Source organism: Loxodonta africana, chromosome 7 (genome assembly GCF_030014295.1).
Source record: "Loxodonta africana isolate mLoxAfr1 chromosome 7, mLoxAfr1.hap2, whole genome shotgun sequence".
Taxonomy (NCBI): domain Eukaryota; kingdom Metazoa; phylum Chordata; class Mammalia; order Proboscidea; family Elephantidae; genus Loxodonta; species Loxodonta africana.
In genome coordinates, this window is record NC_087348.1 from 68,443,497 (window position 1) to 68,455,970 (window position 12,474).

Here is a 12,474-nt window from a genome sequence, read left to right on the forward strand (position 1 = left end):
TATAATTAAATGACAATAAATAGTATTATTACAGTTAATATTATAGAAAGTGATGATACAAAGATACAAATAAAATTATAATAAATAGTACTATTATAGTTAATATTATAGAAAGTGATGAGATAAAGATACAAATAAAATGGTAACAGAATTCAAAAGAGACAAAAGTAACTTTGAGCTGGATGGCTATTAAACATCATGGAAGGGGTAGGCACTGGCTGGGCCCTAAACAATTGGTAGGAAGTACTTTCTAGAAAAAGTACTTTTTAGAAAGTACAATTTAGAAGAAATATTTTATTGATGTATACATATGATTTTTATTTTTTGAAAATACATGTACCTGATGTTCAAGTCTATTACCCACATAAGTACACTGATAATCAAACCAGTGAATTGCATGTGTTACTCTTGTTTGTTTTATTATACCTGAGCTTATATTGCTAGATGGTCATGTTTGGAATGTATACTATTCAAATTGTTTAATGAGTTCACAATGAAACTGCTTATTAAGTATTTTCCACACATTTTGGAACGAAGAAATGTTATGAACTTTATTTAGGTCGCAGTAGCTAAAGAATGTCCTTATTCTTCGTAGAATTTTTTTTTTTCCTGTGCAGTGTCATTTTGTGTTAGTTTTTGTTTTAAAACATTCCCTACGACTGGGGCATTTGGGTTTCAGGGCATAGTCCAGCTATTTCTAGTCTTTATCCACTACAAATAACATTAAAACCAACAGCTCTGTATGAATGTCACTATAGGCAATTAAGCATACCTCTGACACAGCTCCCCATGATTTGCTGAACCAGAGCAAGTACATACACATGAAAATTAAACAATATAATGTACAACACTAATAGAATAATGGGGAAAAAAGGGATCATATCAATAGATGTAGAAAAAGCATCAGATAAAATTTTACTCCCAAAGCAAATGTTTTGCTTTTTCTCATATACCGCCTTCAATCTATTTTTCCCCTTCTGTGGGTCACTGGTCCACAATCAGAACAAAAATATTCTCACTCCTAATATAGAAATGTTAGTTTATTCTGAGTCTACATTATATTAATAACATTTTACAAATAACTATATAAGTCTCACTTATTATCATTTTCTTTTTATTACATTTAAAATGTATTTTTTTAAAAAAATCTACTTAAATAAAGGTTCTGGTTATTTTAACTAGTTAAAGAAAATCTTACGGCACAGAAATATAACTTTGTAAATATAACTTGAATTTAAATGTCAAAAGTTTCATTACAGATATCAGTTATTGGTGATATCACTTATATTTACCTGATAATGAAGTTTATACCACTGCTTTAAATCCCAATCCCAAAGAATCATCTGGACAAAAAAAAAAATCACTTAGTTACAAACTGGAAATAAATACCGGTAAAGACAAAATACAGCATATTTAATCACAGATACCTAAAATAACTTAAAATTTGGAAGAGGAACTAGGAAGGTGAGAATGAAAATTATCTCTAGACATATCATTTCATTAATTATAGAACCTGTAACTGAAAAATCAAAAGAATAATCAGAATAGCCACTAAAATATGCTCTACTAGCCTTCAAAATATTTATTACCATAAAAAAAGGTAAATGTAAATCCAAAAATCACATCCAGTCCCTAAAAATACAAGAAAAATTATATATCATCAGACACCCCCTCTCCATCCCCTCCAAAGGCTTATCACTTACTATCTTAAACCAGTGCCAAAGGGTGGTGCTATTTCCTTGCCAATAAATCCCTTGTACTTGTGGTCAGAGTACGAAATGGATTTATAATGTTCCACATTCTACTTTGGTGAGTAGCATATGGAGTCTTAAAAGCCTACAAGCGGCCATCTAAGATACTCCACTGGTCTCTCCCCTTCGGGAGCAAGGAAGAATGAAGAAAACTAAACATACAAGGAAAAGATTAGTCCAAAGGACTAACTGACCACATCTACCACAGCCTCCACCAGACTGAGTCCAGCACAACTAGATGGTGCCCAGCTACCACTGATGACTGCTCTGACAGGGATCACAATAGACAGTCCCAGACAGAGCTGGAGAAAAATGTAGAACAAAATTCTAACTCACAAAAAAAGACCAGACTTACTGGACTGACAGAGACTGGAGAAACCCTCAGAGTACAGCCCCTGGACACTGTTTTAGTTCAGTAATGAAGTCACTCCCAAGGTTCACCCTTCAGCCAAAGGTTAGAAAGGCCCATGAAACAAAATGAGATTAAGGGGCACAACAGGCAAGGACGAGCACACAGGAGGGGACAAGAAAGCTGGTAATAGGGAACCCCAGTTAGAGAAGGGAGAGTGTTGACATGCCATGGGGTTGTTAACCAGTGTCATAAAACAATATGTGTACTGTTTAATGAGAAACTAGTTTGTTCTGTAAACTTTCATCTAAAGTACAATAAAAAATAAATTTAAAAATTGGATTTATAAAAGCAATCCACCCCCCCCTTTGATATGCATAAGTCATGATTGTTTTCATGTTTATTTCCTTTATAGGCAAAATATGATAACTGGTTAGTCCTAAACTAGTTTTTTTCCTTCCCTTCTTCCTAGGAGAATTTCCAGCTGCTGCTTTTTTTTTTTTTTTTTCCCCATCCAGTAGTCACATGCTCAAGATAAGATTAGCTTTAATTCAGTAAGCCATAACTATCCCTTAGTATTAATCCTAAACTTCTTTAAAGCTTACTAAATTAATGAATAGATTTCCTCCTTCTGCTTAAAATGTGATTATGAATTCTATCTTTTTATATAGCTTTGATTGCTGTGTTGAATATAAACCTAGTTAATTTATAATACAATCATACAATTTCTATATACTGAACCATTTCTGTTGTTTCTTGTCCTTGGTCTTATGTCTCCTGGTTGCAAAAGATCTAAAAGAGTTATCCAGTCTATCACTGGTCCAATGTTTTATTGTTGTTGCTGCTGTGTGCCGTCAAGTTGATGCTGACTTATAGCGACCCTATAGAGCCGAGTAAAACTGCCAAAGAGCAGCTAGTGGATTCAAACTGCTGATCCTTTAGTTAGCAGCTGTACCTCTTAAGTATTGCACCAAAATGTTTTATTAGGAGTCAGCAAACTTTTTCTGTAAAGGTACTGATAGTAAATATTTTAGGCTTTGTGAGTCACATAAGGTCTCTGGCATATGGCATATTTATCTTTGTTTTTGTTTTAGACAGATAGAACCAAAACCAACAACCAAACCACTGCTGTCGAGTTGATTTTGACTCATGGTGATCCTATAGGACAGAGTAGAACTACCCCATAGGGTTACGAAGGCTGTAACTCTTTACAGAAACAGACTGCCACATCTTTTGGGGGCTCTTTCAGAGGCATTGGTGGTTTCAAACTCTTGACCTTGTGGTTGGCAGCCAAGCACTTTAACTACTGTGCCACCAGGGCTCCTTCGGATGATAGATAGGGAGATATGTTGTTGGGTGCCATCAAGTCAATTCCAACTCATCGCAACCCGATGTGACATAGCAGAAATGCCCCATAGGGTTTTCTTGGCTGTAATCCTTATGGAAGCAGGTCACCAGGTCTTTCTTCCATGGAGGTGCTGGGTAGGTCTGAACTACCAGCCTTTCAGTTAGCAGCCAGCCCTTAACCATTTATAATATATATAAACTCACTGCCATCAAGTCAGTTCCAACTCATGGCAATTTCATGTCATTCAGAAAAGAACTGCGTTCCATAGGGTCAGTCTTCAATGGCTGATTTTTTGGAAGCAGATTGCCAGGCCTTTTTTTTGAGGTGCCTCTGGGCAGATTCAAACCTCCTTTCAGTTCGCAGCCTAGTGTGTTAACCATTTTCACCATCCAGGGACTCCCACACATTAAGATTATCATAACCTAAAGTCCCTAAGTTTCTTTTATACAAGATACATTTATGTTCCATTTTCTCTATGCCGTTCTTCCACAATTGCTTTTTAGACCTAACTGCAATACTTTGGAAACCCTGGTGGCGTAGTGGTTAAGAGCTACAGCTGCTAACCAAAAGGTTGGCAGTTCGAATCCAGCAGGCACTCCTTGGAAACTCTACAGGGCAGTTCTACTCTGTCCTATAGGGTCACTATGACTCAGAGTTGACTTGACAGCAATCGGTTTGGTTTTTTGTTTTTTTGGTTTTCCAATACTTTACTTATGATTTTAGCCTGAAAAATTTTTTTTGGAGATTGAGTACGTCAACTACCGTATTAACAATTCTTCCCATCATCATAACATCTGTAAATCTGATATTTTTCTAAGTTCACTAATAAAAGTCTAAAATAGACAGCAGTGAAGACAGAATCATACGAGTGTCATTAAAACCTATCTATCAGATGTGCATCAATTCACTCATTTGCATTCTGAATTTACAAGCTTGCCTAGCGATGCTGTTGGTGTCACTGAGTCTATTCTGACTTATGTTGACCCTGCTCTCCCATTCATACGTCTACATTTCTTCCATCAAGCTGTGACAGATGCATATAACTCATTTCCCTGAATAATTAGTCTAAGTAGAAGCTGATTTTCTGCTAACTCAAGCATAATTTCATTAGGACAGTTTTTAACATTGAGTCAATCTTCCTTTTCCCCTCATTTCATTCAGCTATATGGTTAAATGTTACATTTTCAAATATTTGCACTCCACTGCCAAGAGCCATATTTGTATTTATACATGCATTCTCGGTGGAGGCCATGTTGCTTCCAAGAAGGTGAAAATTGTTTCTTGAGGGCAAAAAAAAAAAGAAAAAAATTACATATTAAAATGGGTTGTGGCCCTCCAAAGGGCCACAATGCATAAACAGATTATACTATATATCTAGGGTATTAAAATTTCACGGGGATAGAGGGACGATTAGAGGGGAAAAGTCTATAAAGGCTCCTCAAACCAAACCAAACCCGTTGCCATCAAGTTGATTCCAACTCATAGCGACCCTACAGGACAGAGTAGAACTGCCCCATAGGGTTTCTAAGGAGTGGCTGGTGGATTCAAGCTGCCAATGTTTTGGTTAGCAGCCAAGTTCTTAACCACTTTGCCACCAGGGCTCCATAAAGGCTCCTTAAAAGCCAAAAAAAAAAAAAAAACCAACCTCATTGCCATCGAGTCGATTACGACTCACAGCGACCCTATAGGACAGAGTAGAACTGCCCCATAGAGTTTCCAAAGGGCGTCTGGTGGATTTGAACTGCCAGCCTTTTGGTGTAGCAGTCGTGGCACTTAACCAAAGACTCCTTAGGGGAGTGATAATGAAAAATGGGTTGAGAAACACTGACATAAAGTAGTCCTGCTGCTTGCTTATACGGGCAACTTCATCTTAGCTTACATTCTTAGAAAGCCTAATACATTGAGCCCATTCCAAGGCTGCCTACTCAGAAGCTGCTGCTAATGCATACTTATTTTAATTGTACTATTAAAGGTCTCTAAAAAACCTTGCTATGTATAATGTTTTTTCTCCATGATTACTGCTTTTAGATCTCTCTACTATAGCACCTTTAATTGCAGATATTTTCCTTACTAAATTCACTCCCTCCTGGCCTTTCATCCCATTACCATGGTTTTCTCTTGCTTGTACTTGTTATATTGGCCTTGAATCAACTCTTAAGCACAGCATATTCTTATTTCCAGTCACTCTCTCTAGGATCAATAAAAAGAATTTAACAAAAAACAGCAGGTCTCATTCTGGAATCCTCACATATTAGGAACTGAAAACAAATTCAACAAAAGCTACAGAGAGCTGGCCAACTTTGGCCTTCTATATAATTCGAACAACTAGAGTATTAGTGATTTTGAGAAAACACATTTTCTCAATAGTTAGTAGAAGATACGTGTCCCAGGAATTCCACAACTAGGTATATACCTTAACTTAGAGTACTGTTATTCAAAGTGTGGTCCACAACAAGGTAAATAAAAAAATTAAGAATAACAGTTTTAAAATTTTTATAGCAATTTGAAATTGTTGCAGCATTTTTAGTGTATTTTACAAAAAGCATCAATCCATAATGGATTGTGGGAAAAAAACCAAAATTATGCTCCTCTGCTCTGGGTCATTTGACACCAGGAGACATGAACAAGAATGCACATAGATAGGGGTAGCAAAAAACTAGATGCAATTCAAATGTCCATCAAGAGTGAAATGGAGAAATTTTGGTAGATTTATACAATGAAATATAGCATAAAAATGAAGAACAGCAACACACTATACAGATGAATCTCAGAAACAATGCAAATGAGAAAAGCAAGTCACAGAATAATATAGTATAATTTCACTTATTAAAATAAAATACATATTAAAAATATACTTCTTAAGAATATAAACATATGGGAAACTATAAAGAAATTCAGGGAGCCCTGCTGGTGCAGTGGTTAAGCACTTGGCTGCTAATCAAAAGGTCTGCAGCTTGAACCCACTAGTGGCTCTGCGGGAGAAAGATGTGGCAGTCTGCTTCCATAAAGATTTACAGCCTTGGAAACCCTATGGGGCAGTTCTACTCAGTCCCATGGGGTTGCTATGAGTTGGAATCGGCTGGCAGGCAGTGGGTTGGTTTTGGTTTTGGTATAAAGAAATTCAGGATGGTGGTTATCTGAGGGAGAAGAAAAGGAAACTGGATCTGGGAAGGGCATACAGTGAACTTCAGAGTTAATAGTAACATTCAGAGTTAAATGTCTGAAGGTTTCCATGGCTGGGTAGACATGTTTGTTATCCTTAGTCTTTATACTTCATACGTATTTATGAGTACATGCAGTCCCCGACTTTTGACGGGGCTCCGTTCTGACAACTCGGCCATAAGTCAGTTCTGACATAAGTCAAATTCCTTTTTTTTTTTTTAAGTTTTCATTATTATTGCCTTTTATTATCAGTATCTCTATAAATCCAGTCTTTGTACATCCACAAGTAAACATCTGAGAATGATAACACAGGCAAATTACACACTGCAACACTATATGTAGTACATATTACTAACGATGAGATGTTAAAAAAAAAAAAAAAGACAGGTCAAAAGTGCAGCCCATCATAAGTAGAATATGTCAGAAATCGGGTACGACCTGTATGTGTTCAGTTTTAACAAAAAAAAAAAAAGAAGAATTTAGGAAGGTAAGGAAGTAGAGACAGTGACTATGGAAAACTTTCTAGAGAAACTGCAGTACAAGAAAAAAAACCCAGTGCGAGGGAAGGATGAAATGTACAATAGTTGAAAAAGAATGTAAACAGATTGTTTTTAACTTGGTAGGTTCTAGATCATATTTGTATTTGATAGAAATGATCCAGTAAAGGAGAAATAATGACACAGGATGGCATCAGATATCTCAAAAGAAGCAAAATCCTTAATGAAAATACTGCTGTCTCTATAATATTAGCACTTAGATAAAAATTTAAACTAGGAAACAGTAATAGAGTATCAGCCATTATTTATCAAACTATAATCTGTGGGCCACTAGTTATTCCTCAGTGGTCTGGAATATTTAGAGTGAAACAAGGAAACAAATTAGTTTACATATATCTCATAATTGTGAAATGTAAGATTGATTCTGATTTTCACAGAAATCTATCTTTATCATCATCTTAATAACCATTATATTCTTAAAAGCTGGACAAAAAAAAAAAAAAAAAAAAAAAACCTACTGCTATGAGTTGATTCTGACTTATAACACAGCTGCCCTAAAATGTGCATTATTCTGTAACAGAGTAGAACTCATCTTAAACCAAAAAAAAAAAAAAAACAAACCCAGTGCCGTCGAGTCGATTCCGACTCATAGCGAGCCTATAGGACAGAGTAGAACTGCCCCATAGAGTTTCCAAGGAACACCTGGTGGATTTGAACCGCCGACCTCTTGGTTAGCAGCTGTAGCACTTAACCACTACGCAACCAGGGTTTCTAGAAATCATCTTAGCTAATGTATTTCCATGTCGTTTGAATACTATTATTCACATCTATTAAATCTGTATTCTTTTCATTGTGTTTCGCTGTATTGCCAGTCCAAAAAAGAAATGAATGGCTCAAAACTGGTTTCCTAAAGCCGAGAACACTGATAAAAATAGTAACATAAATAACTCAGAATAAATACTAAGCCTAAATCAAGAACAGGACTCTAGTGTAAAGACAAAATAAATCTGCAGCTGTGATATCATACAAATATATAAAAACAAAAATGTGACTAGGACAGACAACATGACTATCTAAAAGCCGGATTTTTTTTTTCTTTTTTTTCTTTTCTTAGACTGGCAGTTCATTCACCCTATGTTCTTCTGCCCTTTGTCTTCTTTGAAACTTTGTCAGATAACAACAGGAAGCCACGGGAACCTTCATGACATTTTCACCAAACAAAACATAAAAACCTCTTTGGTCAACCAATAGAATTTTTCTAGAGCAAGCACAAAATGTTTCTTATGTGAAAAACTGAAGATTTTGTTCCTAAAATAGATAAAAAAAAACTCTTAATAGGGGCACCATTCAGAAGATATGCTCCTCATAGCAAAAGCAGATGAAAAGATAAGCTATTGCTGAGACTTGTAAAACTAACCACACGAATGATAAACATTATGCCGGGAGAGAGTAGAGAGGAAACGATTCCCAAAATGTATTTACCGTACGACATACTGGGAGGTCATATAATAGTAAAGGCATATATATGATATAGCCGAGTAATTACCGTTACACGTGCAAACGAGCAGGTATTTTACTTGAACGCTGGGTAAATACACTCGGGGGCAGAATCCAAATCAGCTTGTGGTGTATAAACAGTGCACCAGAGGAAGGATGGTAGACAACATTTTATCTGTGAACCACTCAAAAACTCATACTATAAAAGATGAATTCCCCCCCCCATTTAATGTTTATTTTATGAACTAGGATATAGACTGGAAATGTGTATTGGAATCATTTCTGAAAGAGAATCACTTAACTGTACAGCAAGAAAAGGGCTTTGCTAAGCAATGAGAGAATCTCCTAACTGCATATCTACACACTGCCTTATTCACAGAAAATAGCTAGCAGCTAAGACACAAATGTTGGGCACGATTCAGTGTTAAAGGAAATAGCAGAAATGTAAATGCATCCAATTTTTAGCCACAGAGTGTACATCTTTTCAGAGTGCTATAAAAAAGGAACAAATATAAAAATACTAAAAAATAAATATAAAACATAAATAGAAATAGAAAATAGAAGTGCTTTCTCTAGTGAGCTGCAAAGAACCTCTACATCCCAAGCTTTTTCACACAATAATGCCCATCAATTTAGCAACCGACCCAGCCCTGAAAGTATCTTCAGTGAGAAATCTCTTCATAATTCCAGGATCCAGGTTTAATCTGAGTATTCAACCAACAAAGACTTGCAGCCTTTCCTTATAAATTATAATTTTGGTTGGATTTTTCTAATTCAAGAAAGAGAAAAGATTAGTATTTGATTGGATATAGATTAAATCTACAACATGCAAGGCACTCACCACTGGGCTGCACACAGCAAATAACACACTGATATAAATATCTTGTAATTTTTTAGCTTTTAAAAATTGTGGTGAGTTGTTTTTATATATTTATCTAAAATTGGTGGGTGGCTTCATGCATACTGAATGTATAGTAAGTAGTATATGGATATTAAAAGTTTAAGAAACTTCGGTTGAAGCGTTCGTTCCTCCTATATAATAATCATGTAGCTCTTTTGAAATATTATTTCCAAGTACGCAGTACGAGATGTTCTGAAGATACAATGTTCTGAAGCCAGAAAAATTTTAGGCATTTAAACTACAACCAGGGAGTACCTGCATGGTGCAGTTAACTCATTCAGCTGCTAACCGAAAGGTTAGAGGCTCCAGCCTGATTAGAGGCGGCTTGGAAGAAAGGCCTGGCAATTTACTGTTGAAAAATCAGCCACTGAAAACCCTATGGAACACAGTTCTACTCTGACACTCAGGGGGTCACCAGGAGTTGGAATCAACTCAAGAGGAAGTGGTGCTGGAAGAAACTTCAACTCCAATACCAACGTAGATCCTGTAACTAACTTAAACGGAGCTGAATATTGGATAGCGGTAAAAAAAAGAAATGACAGGGACCGTGGTATCGCTTCAAAACATGGTTCTATCATACTATCAGACAATAGTTGATGCAAGTTTGAAAATTTAACTTGCTGTTTTTAGGAGTTTCCATTATTTTATACACAATCAGAATTTATTGCATATTTTCACACACTGTGGGTATCTGTTCAAAAACCATTTCTAAGAAAAGCATTTTCTCTAAGCTAAGCAACATGTGAGGCATATACAACTTAAAAAATTATTCAGTTGATTTGATAAAGTAAACCCAAAACTGTGCCTTTATTTAAATTCAGCTTTTCTTTGTGGTTAAGAAGTTGAATCCTGATAAAAGTTTCTGTTTGAATATGTTTATAAGTCTAGCATGCTTTACAGAGCTCTACAAAACCACCAAAACCACAGTGAAACATCAGCAGTACAACCAGGAGATGTTATCGCGTTTAATTACGTCAATGAGGTTTAATTTCATTGTTCCCTATGTAGCTGAAATGAAAAACATGTATGTGCCCTCAAATCAAACTTATAGCTCTGTAATATTTATGTGAAACTTAAAAGAATACTTACGGTGATATGGCTATGAATTAACTGTTACAAAATCCTTTATTCTCAAATTTCTTGAAGACATTTTGCTTGAGTCTCAGGTACAAATCCATGCTAATGAAATCAGTCAAATATCAGTATTTCCAATTTTTTCTATTTCTATGCCTTCCAATGTAGGCCCAATGAAGAAAACCATTTAACTCTTTGATTGTGTTTATCTAATATAAATAAAAAACAAAATATGTAGATAGCCACAAAGTTTAACCAACTAAAACTGAATTTTCTAATAGTCGAAAGTGCTAAAGATAGTAACCTTGATCCTTGCGTGACAAAGAGGGGCCCCAGTCAGAAAATCTGAGAAGCAGATAAAAAGGGTGGAATGCAGGGAGAATTAGTATTACATGGAAACAAATCCCATTTATTATTCTCAGTAATCAAAAAATATGATGATGGGAGGCAGGGTCAAGATGGCAGAGTAGTCAGATGCTTCTGGTGGTCCCTCTTACGGCAAAGACCCCAAAAAACAAGTAAATTAATTATACATGATAATCTAGGAGCCCTGAACATCAAAGGAAAAGTTGAGGAATCGGACTGAGAGGCAGAGGGAGGGACAGACGGTTCAGAATCAGTAAGGAGTTGCCAGACCTGACCTGGCACGAATTGGCACCCCACAGGCTGGATCCGCTGGCGCAAGCACAGTAACACAAGCAGTGGCATTCGAGATGCATTTTCCACATCAGAAGAGACCGGGCAGTGGAGAGTTCACTCATGCCACCAGCATCAGCAAAAAGCGTCACTCTTGGCAAAAGTACTTGCGTCTAATCTACCACTCAGACCAAAAAGCGCCCCTTTGGAAAAAACTCTCTCCCACTTAACTGACCCCTCCCTGCTCTGCACTGAGTCCCAATCTATTTTCAGTGATAGCTGCTTTCCCCGGGCTGGAAGTAGGACTTGTCAAGCACCCTGAGCCATCCTCCTGGCCTTAGAGAAGGAACAAATTAACAAACATGGGGAAAAAATAATCTGCCAGCCCTCCTAAGCTGGGAATTCAGGGCAGAAGCAGCTCCTTTGCCTAGGCACAGACATAAGCAGCCCATGAACTTAGAATGCCTTTCACCTCTGCATAGACCTGTGTGGGCCCATTTCAACAGTGTAGGCCCTCAGTAGCATAGTACAACAGAGCATATACCTAAAGTCTACCTTCAACTGTTTCAGCTATATGGTAGAGAGGCAGGTTCGTGATGTTTGACACCACTCTGCCTATTAAGCAGGGTCCTCATCTACCCACTTCAGGGACCTGAGGACTAGTGGCTTCAGCCACGCCACCTAGGCACCCTCGACAGAGGTCCAAGGATAAGTGGTACCTTCCGGTCCTTATAGTCAACAGCATTGGGTGCCCATAGTCTGGCTGCAAAAGCCAACCACCTAGGTGCTCTAGGGAACAGGGACACAGTTTCCTCACAGATACTCAGAGGTGATTGTCAGTCCCCTGCCTTGCTCAGCGTGTGACCTCCTACTGCAGCCAGATACCTATGCCTACACCAATCACCCCTGCTCATCTAAGACTATAGGTAAGAGCCTGCACCACAAACTTGGTGACCGACTACTTGGACACCTGAGCTGAATCCACATAAGAAAAGTAAATGGAATCAGGGGCTCGTATACCTATCAACAGCTCTAGTCACCTGGTGACAGGATGTTAGAGCTTCAAAGGTGCCAATAATCAAACTAGCTCACTCAAGCAGCCTATTTGGGCATATCAAAACAAAACAAAAAGCTAAAACACAGTAAGTAAACATAAAATAAATACAATAACTTATTGATGGCTTGGAGACAACAGTCAATATCAAATCACATAAAGAGGCAGACCATGATGGCTTCAGTAAGCTCCCAAAACAAAGAAT

The 12,474-nt window shown here is 37.1% G+C and overlaps 1 protein-coding gene across 6 annotated transcripts in view; it reads right to left on the reverse strand.

The window, feature by feature from the left end:
• Positions 1-12,474, reverse strand: part of PDE3B (phosphodiesterase 3B) — a 150,566-nt gene that overhangs the window by 49,340 nt on the left and 88,752 nt on the right. For all 6 annotated transcript variants that reach the window (XR_010322460.1, XR_010322459.1, XR_010322458.1 and 3 more), the window contains exon 2: positions 1,293-1,343. Coding sequence is in view for 2 of the 6 variants with exons in the window: in XM_023550926.2 (XP_023406694.2) it covers positions 1,293-1,343 (51 nt within the window). In the remaining 4 variants the exon portion in view is untranslated. The remainder of the gene's footprint in view (positions 1-1,292; positions 1,344-12,474) is intronic.